Source organism: Ursus maritimus, unplaced genomic scaffold (assembly GCF_017311325.1).
Source record: "Ursus maritimus isolate PB19 unplaced genomic scaffold, ASM1731132v1 scaffold_11, whole genome shotgun sequence".
Classification (NCBI taxonomy): domain Eukaryota; kingdom Metazoa; phylum Chordata; class Mammalia; order Carnivora; family Ursidae; genus Ursus; species Ursus maritimus.
In genome coordinates, this window is record NW_024423453.1 from 13,460,297 (window position 1) to 13,484,058 (window position 23,762).

The window sequence follows — 23,762 nt, forward strand, 5'->3', positions numbered from 1 at the left end:
TCCAGGAGCCCCCAGGCATCGTAGAATCTTAGCACTGTGAGAGAATTAGAGATCATCTAGTCCAATTGCCTTATTTTAGAGATGACTAAACTAGGGCACCTGGCTGGCTCAGTCAGTAGAGCATATTGAACCGGGAGAGCGAGATTCTTGTCTCACGGAGCGGAAGAATGAATCTCTCGGAAAGGAGAGTGAGTAAAGCGATAGAAGTTTATTAAGCAAGGATACAGAAAAAGCTCTCAGGAGTGAGAGGGGTCCCGACAGGGTTGCCACTAAGGGCTTTTAGGGATGGTCGTTTATAGAAAGCTAACCAGGGAACTTAAGTCTGTTTAACATCTCTATTGGTAGCACCACTGAGTAAGGAGAGGCTAGTGATAACACCTTCAATGGCTTACTTCCTTTTTAGGGTCCGGTAATTCTTGGTTAGTCACAAGGAGCTGTTATAACAAGACCTCACCTCTGACACCTAGAACAGGATGGTCTGGTTTGTTCCCTTATCTCTGGTTTTCTTTCATCTCCCACATTTTTAATTTTGTGAGCCTGATCCCATGGCCCCGTACCTATCTCTCCCTGCCTAGCCCAGCCTGTCCCTTACTCAGTATGACTCTTGATCTAGGGGTCGTGAGTTCAAGCCCCACATTGGGCATAGAGCCTACTTAAAACAAAACAAAACAAAACAAAACATTGTACTCAATTCTGAAGAGATGAAGTGGTTCACCCAAAGTCCCCAGCTAGTTATATCACAGACTTGACAGAACTAAGAGTTCTCACCTGCCAGGCCAACACTCACCCTACCACATAGGCTTGGTGAGGGATATTTTGAGAAAACAGTTGTCCTGTTTATTGAATCAGGACTACTTTGTTCTGTTTCTACAAGAGAAGGGTGCAGGTTCGTATTAGATTTATTGAATACCAGCTACATGCTAGGCACCGTGTTAAACGTTTTATATATTATGCCTCAATTAAAAACAATTGCAGGAAATCATTACCATTTTCCTCATTTTTCACGTAAGAAAAATTGATGCTCAAAACTTGACTTTTAGTAAGTAGGAAGACAAGAGTTTAAGCAAGTCTGTAGGATTCCAAATCCATTTTCTTTTTACCACATCATTCCCGAGTTCTAGGAACAGAGTCAGCCTGTATTTCCTGAACCTTGCCCCCATCCCATTTTTGGTCAGCTCTAGATGATCTTGGGGACTCTAGCTAGACTTTCTGTGTTCTTCAACTTTATTCAGTTTGCTCCTGCTTTAGGGCCTTTGCTCCAGGGGGTTTCCTGCACTTGGGATTATTCCCCTGGACAATCCATGAAAACAGGAATGCATGTCAGCTAAATAGGAGACTGATCATGGGCCACTGTAAGGAGATAGGCTTTTTTCTCTGAATGAAATGAGAGACACTGCAGTGTTTTGTCAGAGTGACATGATCTGATTTAGATTTTTAAAGGATCCTTCTGGCTGCTTTGTTGAAAAGACACTAAGGGGGTAAGGAAGGGAAGGTAGAAGTTGGGAGGCTTTTTAAGGGAGTTACATTAATCCAGGGGAAAGATAATGGTGATTCAGACCAACGCAATAGCAGTGCAAGTGATGGGGAAGGCTTGGCTTCTGGAGTTATACATGTATTTACGTATTATAATTTTAACTTTGTGTTATGGAAATTTTCACATATATACAAACGTAGGGAGAAAAATATAATGAATTCCCATATTCCTACTAGGCACCCAATGAAACTATGGGGTGTTAGGTACTTTCCAACAGCTGTACAATTGTTAACTTGTAACCAATCTTGTTGAACATATTATACCCCCCTCCCTTGTCTCCCCAACCCTATATTAGGGAAGAAGCAATTTGAAGCAAATCCCAGGCATCATATTTCATGTGTAAATATTTCAGCTTTTACCACTCCAACTACTTCTGACTGCCCTTCTTTTTGCTTTCTGCTTGATCATTCTTTTGCATACTCATGACTTTTTACTTACTGTCTGCCCTCTTTGTCCTCTTTAAACCTTTTTCATTCCTACCAATTGCAAATTTTGTATTCTCAAATTCAGACTCCCTAAAGAAAGGAAGGTTCTTTCTCTTTCTTTCTCCCTTTCTTTCTTTCTTTCTTTCTTTCTTTCTTTCTTTCTCTCTCTCTCTCTCTCTCTCTCTCTTTTTATGTAAGCTCTATGCCCAACATGGGGCTTGAACTCACGACCCCACAAGTTGCGTGCACTACTGACTGAGCCAGCTAGGGACCCCAAGAGAGGTTCTTCTAGGTTCAGTTAGTTGTATTCTTCTCTCTGTACAGAGGTTATAAACTGGCCAAATTATGATAGATTGGCTGTTCTAGAGTCTGGCCCCCTCTTGGTCAGTCAAGTTGGCATAATATTAAGGTCAGTTTTTCAAAGAGGAGTGATGGCAATGGCACTCCATTAACAAATGATAGGCAGATCTCTAATAAATAGTGGAAATGTAATACTGGAAAGGATATAAATTGTGAAAAAATGTGAGCCTGAAATAAAGCTAGAAATTGGTTAGTACCTGGGGTGCCTGGGTGGCACAGTGGTTAAGCGTCTGCCTTCGGCTCAGGGCATGATCCCGGCGTTATGGGATCAAGCCCCACATCAGGCTCCTCCGCTATGAGCCTGCTTCTTCCTCTCCCACTCCCCCTGCTTGTGTTCCCTCTCTCGCTGGCTGTCTCTGTCTCTGTCGAATAAATAAATAAAATCTTAAAAAAAAAAAAAAATTGGTTAGTACCTAACCACTTAATTGCCATTATTTTACCATCTGACTTGACTCATTTAGAGGGCTATTCTTGGGTGCCACTAAGGAATTAAGGGGCATTTTTTTAAGGTGTTTTTGTTTATAATAGGCTGAGTAATAGTGTAGATCATAATGTACTGGATTGAAAGTCAAAAGGTATATTTAATTCCTGTGTGCATTATGGACTCTGTACAACATTAGACAAACTAATAAACTTCTTTGTGCCTTGGCTTTTCTACTTTCAAATGAGATTAATACCTGCCCTTTTCCTAATTCACATATATAGACAAGTAAAATTAGAGAGATAAAAGTACTTTGAACTTTTATTTTTTTAAAGTGAAAATCTAAGTAATTGCTATTTTCTATGTGAAGTTTTTAATGCAGTTATAAAATGAACAGTGGATTTCAGTTCTTACTTTTGCAAAGGATTGCATATTCTCTAATGTATTTCTTTTCATCACATACTCAAATGTTTTTCTTCCCACACTGTACTGTATCGGCCATATGTATGTACCACTTAGAACAGTGCCTGATAGTGGGTAAGAACTATATAAATATTAGCTGTTACCTTCATCAGTGTGAAAAAGAAGTAGTCAAAACAAAAGTTCATAGAGTTAAATGCTGATTAAGTTGACTCCCCTCTCCACCCCGTAATACCCACCTTCTCAAAATGTAATTGCTTGAAGTATATAACATAGCACACCGTGTAAGAATATGAAGAAAATAAAACTTTTGGGACCCTAGCCAATTGTTAGAATGAGTGTTTATGAAAAAAAGGGGGAGGAGGTGACAATTGAAGGTGACACTTTGGGTATCTGATAGCCCAGTGGTTCTCAAAGACTGCTTTGTTCTCAAAGACCCCAAGAACCACTTGAGAGTTTTCTGAAATCTCTGGTTCCATTTGCATAGATTCTATCTAGTGGCTTAACAGTAGAGATCAGGAAAGCAAAAAAAAAAAAAAAAAAAAAGTTAAGTTTCTCTGGTGATCCTGATTCTTAGCCAGGTCTGGGAATCACTAGTGTACAAAAATATAATAGAATTCTTTAACTTAGTACATCATTTATTTCATATCATTTTATTCCAAGCGGTATTTATGGGGAAATACACATATCGACACCCAGAGAAGGGGATTAGGAAGGTATCTATCAAAATCAGAATGGTGATTGTCTCTGTATTGTAGGTTTATAGAAATATTTATTTTGCAATTGCTTTTCTTATTTCTGAGTTCTGGTTGAGCATATGTTATTTTTGTAATAATAGATGTTTCTAAGGAAAATATTTACAACCAGTGCAAGATTTGTTTTTATTGAGGTATAATTGGCATACAATATCCTATTAGTTTAAAGTATACATTGTAGTGATTCTGTACTTTTTATACCTTATGAAATGATCCCCATAGTAAGTCTAGTTAGTGTCACCATACAAAGTTAATACAGTATTATTGACTATATTCCCTTTGTGTACATTACATTCTTATGACATTTATTTTATAACTGGTAGTTTGTCCCTGTTAATTCCCTTTACCTATTTTGCCCACCCCTCAACACCTCCCCACTCTGGTAACCAACAGCTTATTTCCCGTATCTATGACTGTTTCTGTTTGTTTTATATGTTTGTTTGTTCTATTTCTTAGATTCCACATATAAGTGAAATCATATGGTATTTGTCTTCCTCTGTCTGACTGATTTCATTTAGCATAATATCCATCTATGTCACAAATTACACGATTTCATTATTTTTTATGGCTGAGTAATATTCCACTCTCTGTGTGTGTGTGTGTGTGTGTGTGTGTGTGTGTGTGTGTGCGCGCGTGCGCGCACACTCACGCATGCCACATCTTATTTATCCATTCATCTATTGATAGGTTGTTTCCATATCTTGATTATTGTAAATAAGGCTGCAGTGAATGTGGAGGTGTCTATATCGCTTCAAATTGGTGTTTTTATTTTCTTCGGATAAAAACCAAGAAGTGGAATTGCCAAATCATATGGTAGCTCTAGTTTTAATTTTTGAGGGGAACCTCCATGCTCTTTTCTACAGTAGCTGCACCAATTTACATTCCCACCAACAGTGTACGGGGATTCCCTTTTCTCTACATCCCTGCTAACACTTATTTTTTGTCTTTTGAGTAATAACCGATCTGACAGGTGTGAGGTAAAATTGTGGTTGATTTGCAGTTCCCTGATTTGCATTTTCCTGATGTTGAGCATCTTTTCATGTGCCTATTGGCCATCTGTAAGTCTTCCTTGGAAAAATCTCTATTCAATTTCTCTGCCCAATTTTAAATCAGGTTGTTTGGGTTTTTTTTTTCTTTTATATTAAGTTGCATAAACCATATACATTTTGAATATTAATCCCTTATCAGATGTATGACTTGCAGATATCGTCTCCCATTCAATAGATGGCCTTTTCATTTTGTTGATGGTTTCCTTCTCTGTGCAAAAGCTTTTTACTTTGATATAATCCCATTTGTTTATTTTAGCTTGTGTTGCTTTTCCCCGAGGAAACCAGTCCAAAAATATATATATATTGCTAAGACCAATGTCAAAGGGTTTCCAACCTATGTTTTCTTCTAGGAGTTTTATGGTTTCAGGTCTTGCATTCAAGTCTTTCATACATGGTGTGAGATAGTGGTCCAGTTTCATTCTTTTGCATGTAGCTGTCCAGTTTTCCCAACACCATTTATTGAAGAGACTGTCTTTCCCCATTGTATTGTCCTTGCCTACTTTGTCGTAGATTAATTGACGATATAAGCATGGGTTTATTTCTGGGCTCTCTAGTCTATTCCATTAATCTATGTGTCTATTTTTGTGGCAGTACCATAGTGTTTTGATTACTATAGCTTTGTAGTATAGTTTGAAGTCAGGGAGCATGATACCTCCAGCTTTTGATACCTCAAAATTACTTTGGCTATTTGGGGTCTTCGTCATTTCAAATAAATTTTAGGATTTTTTTGTTTTAGTTCTATGAAAAATGCCCTTGCTATTTTAATTGGGATTGCTTTGAATCTGTAAATTTCTTTGGGTAGTATGAACATTTAAAGAATATTAATTCTTCCAATCTATGAGCAGTGTGTATCTTTCCATTTGTTTGAGTCAGCTTCAATTTCTTTCGTCAGTGTCTTATAGTTTTCAGAGTACAGGTCTTTCACCTATTTGGTTAAATTTATTCATAGGTATTTTATTCTCTTTGATGCAATTGTAAATGGATTGTTTATTTCCCTTTCTGACAGCTTGTTAGTGTATAGAAATGTAACCAATTTCTATATATTAATTTTGTATCCTGCAAGTATACTGAATTCATTTATTAGCTCCATTAGTGTTTAGGATTTTCTGTATATGGTATCATGTCATCTGTAAATAGGGACAGTTTTACTTCTTCCTTTCCAATTTAGATGCCTTTTATTTCTTTTTCTGACCTAATTGCTGTAGCTAGGATTTTCAATACTATGTTGTATAAAAGTGGTAAGAGTAGTCATCCTTGCCTTATTCCTGATCTTAGAGCAAAAGCTTTCAGCTTTTCTCTGTTAAATATAATGTTGTGGGTTTGTCATATATGGCCTTTATCATGTTTAGATACATTTCTTCTATACCCACTTCAAGAGTATTTATCATAAATGGATGCTGAATTTTGTCAAATGCTTTTCTACATCAATTAAGATGATCATATGATTTTTATCCTTTATTTTGTTACTGTACTGTATCATGTTGATTGATTTAAGGAAGTTGAACCATCCTTGTATCCCTGGAATAAATCCCACTTGATTGTGGTATAGGATCCTAATTCAACAATTTAGTTTGCTAGTGTTTTGTTGAGGATTTTTACGTATGTGTCTTTTAAGGAATATATGCCTATAATTTTCTTCGTTTCTTGTGTCTGGTTCTGGTATTGGGTAATGCTGCCTTTGTAAAATGAGTTTGGAAGCATTCATTCCTCTTCAATTTTTTTGGAATAATTTGAGAAAGATAGGTACTAACTCTTTTTTTAAATGTTTGGTAGAACTTACCTGTAATGACATCTGGTTCTGGACTTTTGTTTGTTGGGAGTTTTTAAATTACTGATTCAATTTCATTACTTGTAATCAGTCTACTCAAGTTTTCTGTGCCTTTATGATTCGGTCTTGCAAGGTTGTGTATTTCAAGGAATTTATTCATTTCTTCTAGGTTTTCCATTTTGTTGATGTATAATTGTTCACAGTATTCTCTTGTGATCCTTTATATTTCTGTGGTGTCAGTTGTGACTTCTCTTTCATTTCTGATTTTATTTGGGCCCTCTATCTCTTTTCTTGATGACACTGGCTAGAGATTTATTGATTTTGTTTCTCTTTTCAAAGAACCAGTTTTCAGTTTCATTGATCATTTCAAATTTTTTTTTTTTAGTCTCTATTTCATTTATTTCCACTCTGATCTTTTTTATTTCCTTCTTTCTGCTAACTTTGGGCTTTGTTATCTCTATTCTTTTTCTAGTTCATTTCAGTATGAAGTCAGATTGTTTATTTGGGGGTTTTTTTTGTTTGTTTCCTGAGGTAGGCCTGTCTCACTATGAACTTCCTTCTTAGAATTGCTTTTTGCTGTGTCCCACAGATTTTGAAACATTGTGTTTCTCTTTTCAAGGTATTTTTTATTCTCTTTTTTTCTTCAGGGAACCACTGATTGTTTAGCAGCATGTTGTTAGTCTCCACATGTTTGTGTTTTTTTCCAGTTTTCTTCTTGAATTCATTTCTAGTATTATGTTGTGGCCAGAAAAGATGCTTGCCATGGTTTCCATCTTCTTGATTTTATTGAGACTTGTCTTATGGCCTAACATGTGGTGGATCCTGGAGAATATTCTATGTACACTTGAAAAGAATGTATATTCTGTAGTTTTTAAATGAAGTGTTCTGTAGAGAACTGTAAAGTCCTTCTGATCAAGTGTATTGTTTTAGGCCACTGTTTCCTTATTGATTTTTTTTCTTTTTTTGGCTTGGGTGATCTATGTATTGATGGAAGTGGGGTGTTAAAGTCCCTTACTATTATTGTATTACTGTCAGTTTCTCTATGTCTGTTAATATTAGCTTTATATATTTAGGTGCTCCTATTTGGATGCATTAATATCTACAAATTAATTGATTCTTGGATTGACCCCTTTGTTATTATGTAATGTCCTTCTTAGTCTTTTGTGACTGTCTTTTGTTTTAAAGTCTATTTTATCTCTGGGGTGCCTGGGTGGCTCAGCTGGTTAAGCATCTACCTTCAGCTCAGGTCATGATCCTGGAGTCCTGAGTTGGAGCCCCACATTGGGCTCCCTGCTCAGCAGGGAGCCTGCTTCTCCCTTTCCCTCTGCCCCTCCCCATGCTACTTCCCTCTCTCTCTCTCTCTCTCGCATGCGTGCACACACACATGCGCTCTCTCTCTCAAAAAAAAAGTACATTTTAAAAATAAAGTCTATTTTATTTGATATGAGTATTGCTACTCTTTCTTTTCATTTCCATTTCCATGGCATATCTGTTTCCATCTCTTCACTTCCAGCCTGTGTGTGTCTTAGATCTAAAGTGAGTCTCTTGTAGGCATAATACTGGTGGTCTTCTATTTTTATCCATTCATCCAACCTATGTCATTAATTGGCACATTTAGTCCAGTTATATTTAAAGTAATTATTGATAGGTATGTACTTATTGCCATTTTGTTAATTGTTTTCTGGTTATTTTTGTAGTTCTTCTCTGTTTATTTCTTCTTCTCTTTGTCTTCTGCCCTGTAGTTTGATGGTTTTCTTTAGTGTTATGTTTGGGTTCTTTTCTCTTTATTTTTTGTGTATCTATTGTAGGTTTTCAGCTTATGGTTACCATGAGGTTTATCTATCTTGATTTATTTATATAGTAGTTTATTTTAAGCTGATAGTCACCTAAGTTTGAATGAATCTAAAAGTGCTACATTTTGAACCTCTCCCCATGTTTTGTTTTTGATGTCATATTTTATATCTTTTTATTTTGTGTATTTTTTAACTACTTAGGTAGTTATAGTTAATTTTTACTATTTTTCGTTTTTAACCTCATATGAGCTTTTAAGTGGCTGATCCACTGCCTTGACTATATATTTGCTTTACAAGTGAGATTTTTTTCTTTTCTGTATTTTCTTATTTCTAGTTATGGCATTTTCTTTTCCAATTAAAAAAGATCGTTTAACAATTCTTGTAAGGCTGGTTTAGTGGTGATGATGACCTCCTTTAGTTTTCACTTGTCTGGGAAACTCTTTATCTCCCCTTTAATTCTAAATGATAGCCTTGTAGGGTAGAGTATTCTGGGTTGTAAGTTTTTCCCTTTTAGCACTTTAAATATATCCTGCCACTCCCTTTTGGCCTGCAAAGTTTCTGCTGAAAAATCACGACCATATAAGATTTTAAAGACCCCATGCAGTCTGTCATTTTAGTTTACCAAATGTGGAGAACAAAAACAAAAACAAAACAACCATGTAGTCTATCAATGCGTATGTCACGTAGCTTTTTTTTTTTTTTTTTTTTTTAAGGAGAAGCTACTTCTAAAGCAATGTGGAAACAAAGTTGATTCATCTGTGTTAAAAAAGTCACAAATTCTTTTAGAACACCAATACAGCTATAATGTACATCTTAGGGAATGTAAAACAAATTAAATCTGAATTCGCTTTTACTTATTTTGCCTTGGTAAGATTAGAAATGTGACTCACTGGTTATGTTTACAAAAGGGCTAATCAGGAAGAGAAAAACAGTTTTAGTACAATATAGATTTCCTATTCAATTTGTGTTCTGGGCTGTGTTCCAAGAACAAAGCTCATTCCTTTTTGAAGATCCTCTTGGCTTCTACTCCTTCATACATGTAAATCTGAAAGGTGTTAACAAACATAGAAGAATTTGCCATTAAGATTTAAGGCTCAATTAAGAAAAATATTAGTATTATTATAGCTTTGAAATGATTATAGTTTTTTTTTCTTAGTTCTTGATAGCAACATTTTATACAGATACAGGATATACCCACTTAAAAACACATTTTTTGGTTTTTTAGTCACTTACATTTTTAGTTAAAATAAGTAAGATTTATGAGAAAAGTAATACTTTATTTGTTGAAGATGTAACTCAGCAATCACAAATACAAAATTATTATTATGTAATTATTGTTTTCTTTAGGAAATAGCTATGATCTTTTCAACACTCACCTGAACCAGTTCACCACCTGTAATTTCTCGGGTAGTATTCAGTTCATTTCCATTGTCTTTCCGTTTGAATTTTCCAACAAGTTTATTTCCTTCTAGGTTCCAACTACCCTATAAATGTAAAATAATAATAATAAATAATAATAATAACAGCTTTTTTTAGGGTCTTCCATATGTCAGGCACTGTTCTGAGTTTTATAGATCTACTTCTTCAGTCTTCATAATGACCTTATGAAGTAGATATTACTGTCTCCATTTTATGGTTGAGAAAACTGAGACACAATAATTCACCTAAAGTCATAGAGCCAGGATTCAACCTAGGCTTTTAGGGCTCTAGGGTATATGCTGGTAACCCTTATGCTTGTCTCACTCAATTGTTTCCAAATGTTAAATTTTAAGGTAGATGAGCAATGCTTCCCTTTTCTAAATCTTTCATGTTAAAAAGAGTATCCTAAATTTAGTCATGGTTCAAGTTAGTTTCATGGAAGGCTAACAACTCTGTGTATGTTTTAATTTTATAATTTTTGTAATAATTTAAAAGTGGCCATTGGGATGCCTGGCTGGCTTAGTTGATGGAGCAGGCAATTTTGATCTTGTGTTGTGGGTTCAAACCCCATGTTGTGTGTAGAGGTTGCTTACAAATAAAATCTGTAAATACATAAATAAACAAATATAAAAATGGCCGTAATTAATAAAATATTTGACAGTTTGTCATTACAAACATATAATATAACTAGAAAATCCTGAGGACAAAAAAGATTTAAAAAAATCAGTTGAAAAATATGACTACCTGAAATTTTTTATCTTAAACATTAAAAGATATATTCCCAATGACCTATAATTTAGCATGCATCAGACTTTTCCATTTGGTCACTCATTCATTAACTAATTTATTCATTTATCTTATTATTTCACTGTATTTATTACATGACTATTATGTTTAAGTTTGATAAATCTAAAAGCTTTTGCTGCTATCAGGTATGTAAAATTGAAAACACTGATCTTTTGCTTTCTTTATGAATAATAGGTCTATACTTAATCATCCAAAAGATGTTTTTCTAATTCTTATTGTTCAATCCAGATTATTTACAGATATATGAAAATAAAAACATTAGATTTAAATATCCTGCCAATTTGTGTAATATATAATGTGGATACACTCTATTGGCTGCTTCAGTAAATGAAGGAGGCTTAACAATAAACTATCCAGTGACAGAAAACAGATTATTTTAGTATTGTGTAGAAAAATCAAGAATGCATTGCTTGCAAAAAGTATCTTACGGTGAGTTCAGTTCCGTCTGCTAGGCTGTAGTTAAAAGTGACACCAAGCTCAAAAACAATTTCAATGGTACGAAAAGTGCTTGATTCTTTGACAGTGAATTTATTTCCTTCTTGTGTAATTGTCAGTTTCAGATTGTCATGAGCTGCAAGCTTCCTTTTCACCATATTAACACCTGCAAAGCAAAAGATGTTGGAGAAAATAAAGTCAAAATGGCATAGAAAGTATTTATCTCAATAAGTTCTGTTTTATTTGTTTATGTACATTTTGAGGGTGGGAAGGAAAACCTGATACATTGCCTTTGCACAAGAGCATTCAGATTGCCTCTTACAGAAAAAATTCAAGCTTAGTTAGATCAAGAGTAGTAATTCAAGCTATTTTTCCAAAACTTATGAAAAATTAAATGAAAAACAGAATTGTAGAATCTTAGAACGGAGTAATTTTAATACAATCATCAAACTTTTGCTTCATCGTTAAGTAAACTAAATTCCAGAAATGTCAAAGGATTAAATATATTAATATATTTATAAGGAAATTTAATTCTGCATAAATATTTTTAAACATTTTTTTACTTTTCATAATGGCTTTAAAATTTTGAACTTCATAATTCTCTTTGCTTTTTGTGGCATTTCTGACTATCACAAAAATGAGAAAATTGGCAAGTATTGCTGTCAAATTCATTATCGTAAGAATGTGCAAATCCCATAAATTTCAACATGGAATTCTGGAACTATAGAATATAATTGATCCAAATTTTCTTTTTGGGGAATGACTCCAATTTGTTTGCGCATCTCATGCAGTGTATGAGCTGCCAGAGTATTGGAATAGATATTAAAGTTAGTTAAGTTAAAACCCTCATAGAAACTACATGGAATCATGAGATTATTCCCAAAATTTTATGTCAGAGGAAATGAGAATTAAGTCTAATATATTTAGAGCTGTGAATTATGATAGAACTTTTTTTTCTACTACTTTACTATATGATCTTTGTTTTTCCATCTCCTAGAATTCAACGTTTTAAAGTTTTGAAGTTTCCATTATTCACTGTCCTTTTTTACTCTCTAAACCAAAAAAAAAAAAAAAAAAAGTCAGTTTTCAATGATACAGATAAAATCGGCAGTTGAAGAGTAAATGAATCATACCTGGATCTTTTTTGTTACAGAGAACTCAAAGAATCTTTTCTCCCGCTAGTGAAATTGTGTAGTTTTCCTAATATAAGAAGTGAGAATATTGTTTTCCCTACTCTGAGCCTCACACATTCTCACCACCAGAACAGGAGACATTCCCTAAGCCCTGAGGTTTAGAAGGAATTAGAAAGAAAAATGTCTGTGAGGAACAAAATAACAACCCACTGAAGAATTAAGCCCTTACCCATTTTTTCCATGAACTTGTCATAGTTCTCATTCCGGTCTATCTTCCAAGTACCATCAAAAGCCATGATCTCTAGTTGAGTCAGCCTCTAAGCAATCAGAGATTCAGGTCTGTCCTTAGGAGACAATTTATTCTATTTCTTATCTTAGAACCAACTTCATACTGTGATGTGGAAGTTTAAAGTTTAAAAGGTCACTTAACTACACTAATGCCCAGCCATTGTAGTTTATCGTTCTATAAATTTCTTAGTTCCTTTCCTGAAATTGAACTGAATTACAGTTGACCCTTGAACAACGTGGGTTTGAATTGTATGGATCCACTTATATATGAATTTTTTTCTAAAAATACGGTAAAATATTGTATATGTATTTGCTCTTACTTATTTTTGAAATATTCTCTCTAGCTTACTTTAGTGTAAAAATACAGTATGTAATACATATGACATACAGAATATGTATTAATTGACTGTTTATGTTATCAGGAAGACTTCCGGTCAACAGTAGACTATCAGTGTTTAGTTTTTGAGGAGTCAAAAGTTATACAAGGATTTTTGACTGCATGTGGGGGTTGGTGCCCCTGACCCCCCCATGTTGTTCAGGAGTCAACTATAAAACATGGTAAACAATACCTATTCTGTCTCAAACTACAACTTGTGAGTACATTTATTTCAAGGACTAGAATGCATACTCTCTTAAAATAGGTTTTCTGCTTATAAGTTCAAAGTGCACACTACATTGGAGGTAACACAATTTAGAGCATATATCAAATAACATCTGGGAAATGAGACTATTAATGACCTATCCCTTTTTTACAATAGCAATTACCTTGTAAAGTAAGATTTTATGACCAAATATAAATAAAAAGTTAAAGTTAATATGATATTGAGACTGAAGATTTACTTATTTTACTAATATGTTCTTTTGCATTGTGCTTTTGGGTTGCCAGGAGTTTGGTAAATATCCTGACACCTGGTACAGTGCATGACACATAAGTGCTCACTAGGTTTGTGTTTTGGTCTAGAATGGTGATAGGCCACTGAGAAAAATTTTAAGAGGTAGAAATGTAGCTAGACAACCCGAAAACTTCCATTAGAGAAACAATCAGTTTTAAACATCTGCCATGTACACAGAAAACAAAAGGCAGGTATCAGCTATGCCATTAATTAAAACCGTTCCTTTTTTTACTCCTATTCCCTCTCATCCCCGATCCTGGTGCAATGCAATCAGAAGCTAAAACTCAATATGTATGTGGGACGAGGCTATGGAGGATAGCTAAAAAGGTAAAAAGACAAGGAGGTCGCCATATCTCTCCCTTTCCCCATTGCAGGCTTTCAGCCTGGAGCAGGACTGAGCTGGTGGAGGTAATACATTAACTTGCTATGAAGTGCAGAGTTTTGATTATTAACTAGTCTGAATATATCACTTGCTCAAAAGAGACCATTATTGTGAATAAATGTGACCAAAGAAACTCTTATTAACTCAAGGTCAGTAGAGAAGCTAAAAAGCATGCCCAACATTTCATTAGGGTTAGAGGAAGGATGTATCTAACACATTTGAGCAGGAAACTGGGGGATAGAATTAAGTTTTTAATTTTTTTATAAGTAGGCTCCATGCTGGGCATGAACTCACAGGGCTTGAACTCATGACCCTGAGATCAAGACCTGAGCTGAGATCGAGAGTCAGATGCCTCTTGATCAAGCCACCCAGGCACCTCTAGTTTTTAATTTTGATTGTATCCATTGGGCATACTTTTTCAGTGGAGTTGCCCACTTAATATTTTATCAAGTAAGCACATTAAAAAGCAAACTACCTTCTACTAACTCCATTATTTCATTAAAAGAGAAAAAGGGGGGGCGCCTGGGTGGCACAGCAGTTAAGCGTCTGCCTTCGGCTCAGGGCGTGATCCCGGCTTTATGGGATCGATCCCCACATCAGGCTCCTCCGCTATGAGCCTGCTTCTTCCTCTCCCACTCCGCCTGCTTGTGTTCCCTCTCTTGCTGGCTGTCTCTATCTCTGTCGAATAAATAAATAAAATCTTTAAAAAAAAAAAAAGAGAGAAAAAGGCATCAGAACATGGGAGGAGAGAAGGGTTATAATTTTAGAATAATAGAAGTCCTTTACATTTGTAACTAACTTTATGGAAAAAAAATTATTACCTTGTCTTTGTTTTTCTCCCTTTTATCAAAGATAATGAAAACCTCATCATTTGGGAACAATTACCCTAGTATACTTTCAATTTGAGAACAGTAGAAAAGTTCATGGTTACCCTAAAGCCAAGGACTGGTCTCTCAGTTAATCCACCACTACTTTTGGGCATTTGTGAATTTAGAAGGCCATGAACGATAATCGCTCCAGTATTTCTTTCTAGATTAGAAATATGGTACAGTAAAATGAAGCTGTAGTTTAGAAACAAAAAGACTTGAGTTTCAATACTGCCTACAACACCCATTACTGTACAGAACTTTGATGAGATTACTCTACCTCTCTGAGCCTCAGTTTCCTTATCTATAAAATGAAGATAATAATAAAACTTTATACATAGGGTTTTATGAACAAATTACATAAAGCACACATGCGAGCAAAACTTCAAGTAAACATCAGGTTCTCAGTAAATCTTTCTATCCTCATTCTCTGAGAAAGAAACTCCAGCAGTAATAATAAACTTTTAGATAGATCCTAGGTCTCAAACCACTTTAGTTTTTTTGTAAATGAAATCCATGTCCTTCTGTCGTTTATTAGAAAGCCACCTAAAAGTTGTTTAGATATTTCATGACTTATACTCATGGTTAACTTGGGACTAGGTATGACTTGGAATTGCTTGTTAAGGATAGCATGATGCTGTAGCTCCCTCTAGGAATATATCTGTCTACTCTGTAATCTCATGACTGAAATAAAATTGCCTGCCCCAGTTAGGAAGGTGGGGAGGAAGAAACAAAATGGCTTCTCGCCATTGTTCACCTGACAGTGCCTTCCGAATGTGGTCTTGTCTCCTGGCCACCTCGAGCCTCTCAGGAGGTGCAGAGTAGGATAAGGTAAGCAAATAGCACTTGGACTCATGCCAGCCCACTAACAAAATGGACAGGTTAAACTTTGCAGTCTTCCATTTATCAGTGGCAATATCCTAATTTAAAGTCAGTTAGGAGTCCCTATTGTCCGTAGACAATCCACCGTTGGATTTTTTTAAATGACTAGATCAAATTTTTAACACTATACTTTTCCTTTTTCAGCTTCCAAACTCTGTAGCTTCTCAATTCTTACCACTCACCTGGACCCCACCTAGAAAAGATTATATAGAACCTATAGACCAGGGGCACCTGGGTGCCTCGGCCGTTAAGCGTCTGCCTTCGGCTCAGGTCATGATCCTAGGGTCCTGGGATCGAGCCCCGCATTGGGCTCCTTGCTCTGCTGGGAGCGTGCTTCTCCCTCTCCAACTACCACTGCTTGTGTTCCCTCTCTCACTGTCTCTGTCAAAAAAAAAAAAAAAAAAAGAAGAACCTGTAGACCAAGTTCCTTGCAGACCTCTCCTACTGATGATACAATTGGACCACCCAGCTGAGGGCTGACCCAGTTCTTTGTTTTCTTCTCTGATAAAGCTGGAAGACTTAGGGTCCTGCAGCTTGCGTGAGTGGGTGGATCGGGTATGTGTGTGCCTGTGGTTGCAGATGCTTTCTCTCTCTCTCTCTCTCTCTCTCTCTCTCTCGGCTCATAGTCCATGTGAGCATGGAGTGGTATGGAAGAAGTGGAAATCAGCAGAAGCTCCTGGTGATCCCTATCCCATTCCTGCAGGGGATTGTACAAACTACATTCCTAACATGGCTTACAAGGCCCCTACTCGTATCTCCAGTCTCTTGCCCTTCCTTACGGTGTCCTCCAAAGTCTAAACACTCTAAACCTCTTTCACTCTCCCATCTCCTGAATGTACATGCTTTCTCTTGCTTTAGGTCCCAGCTTGGTCATTGACTGCTCTGAGAAGCCTGTCCTGAACTACCAAGGGTGGGTCAGGTAAGCCTACTTCTCCCAAATGTAGTGACCTTCTAAAGATCTCATAAAAGTGATAAAAGACAAAAACAGCCGATTCATGATAGCCAAAGAAATATTAATATCATCATGAAGACCAGAGACATCATGAGGAAGGGCAGTACAATGTTTCAAGCTCATCTCAAAGAAATAGCTTTCTAGAGATCATGAAATCCTTTCACCGCATCGCAGAGTAGGAGGGAACGTTTTTCTAGAGTATTTAAAAATATATCATTTATGGAAAACAGTATTTTCAGGCCTTTTCTAATCACTTCTGAATTTCAATCCCAACTTGTTTAACTTTTACATGTCAGAGAAAACTAGTGGTCTCTATCAGGCCCCTGTAAGAGAAGAATTTGAGGTACCAATGCAAGGAGCAACAGGAAGCTTTAAGATTACCATCCAATTCCTAGCAGCGAATGGGGAATGAGAAAGAATTCTAGTGTTTGCCTACAGAGACCACTTCATTCTATTTTAACTGTAATCCTCTAAATTTTAGAAATAGTAAGACCTGTTAAATTATGTCTTAGACTTTGCACCTGCCATGGATGGTTGGTTTTCTTCTGAACTGTAGAATTATAGCAGTGTATAGCAGGACGTCTGCCATATAATGGCCAGTGTGGCTTGCTGATTGTCCTTAATAACAGGACAGCCATTTATGTGATCCACATGTATCAGTTTGAATGATCTTGAGTGAAGGATTTATAACTCTTTCATCTTCTCCTTCTTTGTAACCTAGGTCTATCCCCAAAATGATGAGTCTCTCTCAAGCAATTTGGATGGAATGTCGTTTATCTCCTATGCTTCTCATGCCACAGATAGTGGAAGACGGGTTTGCATTATCTCAGCTCTCCGTTGCCCCATCCAAACCATTATGTTTCTGCCCCCCCTCCTTTTTAAAGAAAGTCTTTTCTTTTGAGACCATTTTCTTTTGGCTGTCACCTTCCAGCCTACTTCATCATAGTTATCTGTCATTTACCTCATCTATCATTATATCATTATCTACCATCTGTCCCCATCTGACATTGCTATCTACCATCTATCACTGAAGATCTTGGCAGCTGGCTCTTCATCATCCTCTATGTCCTGCCATCATCCTGGGTGACCTCAAAGTCCACGTAGATAAGTCATTTGTCCCTCTGGCCTCACAGTTCTTTAACTCCTCATCTCTAGTAACCTTTACTTCTGTTACACTTTATCCATTTACATACAGGGCTGTAAGCTGTGATTTGTGTTCTCTAGAGTTTTACTTCTGTAAAATTTAACATGGGACTTTCTGACCACAGCTCTCCATCCTCTCAGCTTCTTTATTTTCTCCCATATCTCAGGAGAAAATGTGGCTTGAAGAGAACATCAGTCAGTTCCCTTTATTTTCTCCCACATTGGAACCCCCCTGGTTTCTTTACATTCTGCAATCAATATCCTATTGCCAATAAAAAAAAACCCTCTTGCACATTTCCCCTTCACAAACCCCTGTGCTATTACACATGTGTGCTTTCCATTCTATATATTCCATTATATCTATCTATCTATCTATCTATCTCACATCTTCTTTATCCATTTATCATTCGATGGACACTTGGGCTGCTTCCCTATCTTGGCTACTGTAAATAATGCTGCAGTAAACATTTCTTTCTTTTTTTAAAAGATTTTTTTAAGGTAATCTCTACACCCAATGTGAGTCTCAAACTCACAACCCCAAGGTCAAGAGTCACATGTTCTACCAACTGAGCCAGCCAGGTGCCCCTCATATGGCATTTCTATTTTTAACTTTTGAGGAACCCTCATACTATTTTCCACAAGAGCTGCACCAATTTACATTCTCCCCAACAATGCACAAGGGTTCTTTTTTCTCTATATCCTCACCAACACTTGTTATTCCTTGTCTTTTTGATACTCGCCATTCTGTCAGGTATGTGGTGATATCTCATTGTGGTTTTGATTTGCATTTCCATGATGATTAGGGATGTTGAACATCTTTTCATGTGTCTGTTGGCCATCTTCTTCTTTAGAAAAATGTCTCTTCAGGTCCTCTGTCCATTTTAATTGGGTTATTTGTTTTTTTGGTGTTGGATTTAATCATTTTCCTATACTCTTCTTCCCTTGCCTTCAGCAGATGACTTACACATTACTCACAGGGGAAATAAATCATCAAATAATAATCCCTTCAATTTCTGCCTTCTCATTTTCAACATTACCTGTTATCACTTTCTTTACTCCTATAAATTCTTTTACCCACTTATTTACTCAACAAAAATTAGAATTCCTACTGTGACCTAGGCACTATGCTAAAGTATAGAAGAAGAATGAATACATACAGTTTCAGTCAAGAGGAAGCAAGGCTTAAAATTATAACTGAGGGGGCGCCTGGGTGGCACAGCGGTTGGGCGACTGCCTTTGGCTCAGGGCGTGATCCCGGCGTTATGGGATCGAGCCCCACATCAGGCTCCTCCGCTATGAGCCTGCTTCTTCCTCTCCCACTCCCCCTGCTTGTGTTCCCTCTCTCGCTGGCTGTCTCTGTCTCTGTCAAATAAATAAAATCTTTAAAAAAAAAAAATTATAACTGAGGCACCTGCGAAGACTTTTCCCCCCTGCATCTTCATACTTGCACCTCTCTTTCTCTTTTATTTATTAAGCTGAGGTGGGATCTTTTCTCCTTCATATCAAGATGGTCAAGTCTTTCCCATTTTAAGAAATGAAAAGACTCTCTGGATTCTTTTGATGTTTCTAGAAACTATTCAGTCTTTCTCCTTCCCTTTAGAGCCAGGCTTCCTGAGACAATAATCTTATACTTGTCTCTGCATTCTTCTCTTCTATTAGTGCCTCAGTCTACTACAATACCAGCTTTCATATTCACCAGTCCGCTGAAACTACTCGCTGAGGTCATAGATGAATTTTTTGTTGCCAAACACTATGCACACATCTTGGCCTTTATTTTATGTCACTGAAGCATTCCAGAGCATTGACTCTTCTCCCCTTTGAAATTTCTCCTTTTCTTTTCCTGACTTGATTCTTTCTTGACATTCAACTTACTTCTCTGAATACTCCTTTTTAGGCTCTTCCCATGGGCAATTGTTCCTCATCTGACACCTTATATTTAAAGTTGTACCTTAAGATCTCTTTTCATTGCAGTCTACCTGGGCCATCTTTTTCTTTCCCATGTTTTCAGTTTTCATCTATGTGATTCCAGACTTCAGAGCTACAACTCAGATCTCTCTCCTACCAGGTACCTATTCCGTACCGGGTTTCTCTACCTGCGTGCTTTATCAGCACCTCAAACTCTACACAACCAGAAAGCAGCTTAACTTTTCACTCAGCCTGTTCTCTCCTGTTCTATTTCCTGTATCAGTGATTGATTCTGCCATTCTAGGGATAATTCTAGCATCTTTCCTATCCTTTATTCTTGGTTTTCCATTTTATCAACAAAACAACTTTTACTCCCTTATATCACTTAAATATATTCCCTCTTTGTATTTTCTAGTAGTCACCAACACTCACCTAGATTGCTATAATAATCTAAATGGTGTTCCCCTCCTCCTGTCTCTCAGAATCCATTTTGTCTGGAGAATTATCTTCATAGAATGCACATGTGACCATGTCTTTGCATATTAGCATTCAATAATTCCTTATTGGCATCAGCATAAAATTCTATATTCCTTACCTCTCCTATTCACCCCACTCTACTCTTCCCCTATCCAAGGTGCTCTGATCTCTCCCATCTCTATATTTTTGTCCATCTTCTTAACTCTGCATGTAAATCCCAGCCCTTACCCCATGCTCTCCCTGCCTAACACCCACTTAGGCTTTCAGAGTCAGCTCAGCGTCACCTATCCAACAAACTGCCTTCCCTTCCTCCTTCCTGCTGGCCTGGGCTAAATCTTCTTTGCCTGTGCTTCAGTATTGCCATCAGAACCCTTTTACACTTATTGTATTGATTGTAGTGTCTGTTAACCTTTTGTTTCTTCTGAGAGATTTTCAGATTTGAGGGCAGAGATAATTCAAAATAGGTACAAAATATGTACAAAGTAAGCTTGTGTATCCTAATTAAAGCCTTTGTTGCCTGTTTAGAAGTGCCATTTGTTTCCTAGTCTGGGTTCAGCATGTGGGTGTTTGACCAGCAAACAGGTTGTTTAATAATGAACAGTACCCCACTGCCTTCTAATTTGATACTAGGGTCATGGGCTTACCCACTGTAATATTTTGACTCCCTGCCTATTTTGCAACCTAATTGAGGAGCCTCCATCTTGAGGCTTTCTGAAGGAAAGTTAATTGCTGATCATAGGCTCCAAAGCTATCTGGTTGGCAGAATACTACAAGGGACTTTGGCTCCTTGATGGAATGAAGCAAACTTTTATCTCAGAGTGAAAGAATAATATTGCCAAAGTGTTACTTTTTCGGCATGGCAGAAGTAATCCTGTAGAAATCAAGGAAATGTTACCAGTGTTAGGAAAAGCATCAGTCGGCATCACTATACCATAGCTTTACATCCTTGCTACAGAGAAACACGCTTAGTGGGAAGACTATCATGACTGTATATGTCACTGTAGAAAATTTTGAAAATACAGCTAAGCACAAAGGAAAGTAAAAATTACTCAAGGTCTTATCTCCCAAAGTAGTCAGTAGCATTTATATATATGTATTTATATACATATATACATATATATAATGAAATATATAACTATATATTACATGTATTATATATTACATATAATTATATATATTTATATACACACCATTTATATAAAATAAGCATGTTACACAAATAGGTGAGCTTATACTATATATATTATCTTACAAATCTTTAAAAATTAAGAATCTTATCAAAATTTTTCCATTTCATTAAATATTCCTCTACATCATTAAGAAATTTTAAAAACTTATTTATTTATTTATTTATCTATCTATCTATCTATCTATCTATCTCGGTTGGGAGCAGAGGGAGAGGGAGAAAGAGAATCTTAAGCAGCCTCCACAACCAGCACAGAGCCCAGTGTGGGCTCAGTCTCACAACCCTGAGATCATGATCTGAGCCAAACCAAGAGTCGGATACTTAACCGACTGAGCCACCCAGGTGCCCCAAGAAATTTTTTTAAAATTATAGGTTAAGGAGCAGTCAATGCAGATAACTTAGAAAGGAGAAAAAGGCATAAAAAAAAATCAAGGACTTATAATCCCGCCAAAGGTACGTAATTAATGTAATGTTTATGGCCAATTCATCTAGTTTCAAGTATGCTTGAATACAGACACGTGTGTGTGTGTGTATGTATTTACGTATTTCTATGTACTCATATGTGTATATATGTACACATAGGAATGTGTATGTGTATACTCCTATAAGTTGGTGTGTGCATAGAGACCCATGCACATATCTTCATTTGATCAAAATTTGTATTTTAGAAGGCTTCATTTGGCACCAAATATAGGAGGGATTTGAGGGACTCATCTGGAAGAAAAGGCAAATTAAATACTACTATAACCTTGCTGAGAAATGAGAACTGAAAATAAGATGGTGAAAGTGAGACCAGAGAAAAGAGAACCACAGCGACGTGGGAATGCCCTAGACGGCTGTTAGACTAGATTAGCAGATGAGACAGCAGATGCCAGCTGTGCCAGATGTGTGTGCTATCTCCCAAGGGCATCAGGGCACAGTCTTCTCTTTTCAGTGAGTTAATCTATATGGAAGACCAACCTTTGAATTACAGATAAAGTCCCTAAACAACATCAGTCAGTCAGACATTGAAATTTGCCCCCAATGAATGTTTGTTCCCTTTTCAATAGGCATTTGCTTCTTAAATCATCTCACTGTTAAAGAAACAGATTAATTTAAGTAGAATCACTCTCCTTAATAAATTGGCCTTTTACAATCTGTTTGTTTATTCATCCATTCATTCCTCTACTTATCCTTCTGTAACGGTAGGTTGAGTGAGCATAATTTATGTAGTTTAACTAAAATGCAAGTTTATTTTTGTCTTAATCTTTCACTGGGAGAAGTTTTTTCCCCCAATCCTGCTTAAAAAACTAGGCAGTCCCTAGTTTTTTCTGCCCATTCAAAGAATAAAGTGTTCTATCAGGGCCTCGAATCAGACAGCTCCAGGGGGCACTATTTGCATTATAATCTTTGTAAATGAGTCTCCTGGAGTTTAGCTCCAGTAGATTCTAATGGGAATTGTGCCCCTGGAGTTCTGCAACAGGACCTTGCCTCCTAAGGCTAAGTTCATATCAAAATCATAGTTTTAATTCAGTATTTAGGAATGTTTTATCTAACATATTAAAGAATACTTTACTCTTTATTCAAAGTTGAGACTTCTCTACACTCTACCTTCATTCCAGGGCCTGGCTGTAGGCAAGCCAGCAGTCGTGGGGGGAGAGTCTGCCATAAACCTTCTTGCTTCTGACTTCTAGGGTTGGGGAGCAGAATGGAAGGTAGAGAGAGGGAGGGCCCCTTTTATTGCCCTGGCTCTCAGTCTAACTCTCCAGACGTAGCAGTGCCTCATCCTCAGAGCCCCTCAGCTTCTGCCCTGCCAGCTACTAGGTCGTCTTCAGTCCTCTCAGACCATCCTCTTGGACAGGATACCTTTTTAAATGACCCCAGGATAATATTCCTACCATTAGTTTTCATCTAGTTCCTAGAATTCCCATACTTTCGACCACTATGAGAGAGAAGAGTGCAGTACCTTCCTAGTCACCCGCCTCTATCCTGCTGTCATAGGCTGCTTTAGCAGGCACAGGTGATGGGCTGACCCTCACTCAGGACTGGGAGGGGTGAGGCCCTTGCCTTAAGAGCAAAACTAAAGGGGATCCCAAAAAACTCAGCACACTGAAGATAAATAATATTTTAGTGAAACATTTAAAAAAATAAATCTTAATGGAAACAAATATGATGGGCAAGATATCAAAATTTTATTTTTTTAAGATTTTATTTATTTATTTGAGAGAGAGATAGCAAGAGAGAGAGCAGGAGCGAAGGGGGGAGGAGAGGGAGAAGCAGGCTCCCTGCGGAGCAGGGAACCCATCTAGGGGCTCGATCCAGGACCCTGGGATCATGACCTGACCCGAGGGCAGACACTTACCCAACTGAGCCACTCAGGCACCCCAAGATATCAAAATTTTAAATAAAGACAGACTTAGTGCAGGAGATAGTTCTTTGACTGTCTTGAGGTACATTGCAAACAATTCTTTTCATTGTTCACCCACAGCA

At 36.9% G+C, this 23,762-nt stretch overlaps 1 protein-coding gene and 1 long non-coding RNA gene across 4 annotated transcripts in view; one reads left to right on the forward strand and one right to left on the reverse strand.

Moving 5' to 3' along the window:
* Nucleotides 1-23,762, forward strand: part of LOC103661784 — a 56,729-nt gene that overhangs the window by 18,221 nt on the left and 14,746 nt on the right. For 2 of the 3 annotated variants that reach the window (XR_568262.2, XR_568261.2), the window contains one exon: nt 16,489-16,549. This is a non-coding gene — a long non-coding RNA (uncharacterized LOC103661784). Of the gene's footprint in view, nt 1-16,488; nt 16,550-17,303; nt 17,397-23,762 lie in introns of all 3 variants that reach the window. The other variant, XR_005833870.1, reaches the window with a different exon arrangement.
* On the reverse strand, nt 8,546-11,742 carry FABP2 (fatty acid binding protein 2). Its single transcript, XM_008689471.2, has 2 exons — nt 11,180-11,742; nt 8,546-10,009 (listed from the first exon to the last, which is right to left on the reverse strand). The coding sequence occupies exons 1-2, from the start codon at nt 11,342-11,344 to the stop codon at nt 9,869-9,871; spliced, it is 306 nt and encodes a 101-aa protein (XP_008687693.1). The 5' UTR covers nt 11,345-11,742; the 3' UTR covers nt 8,546-9,868.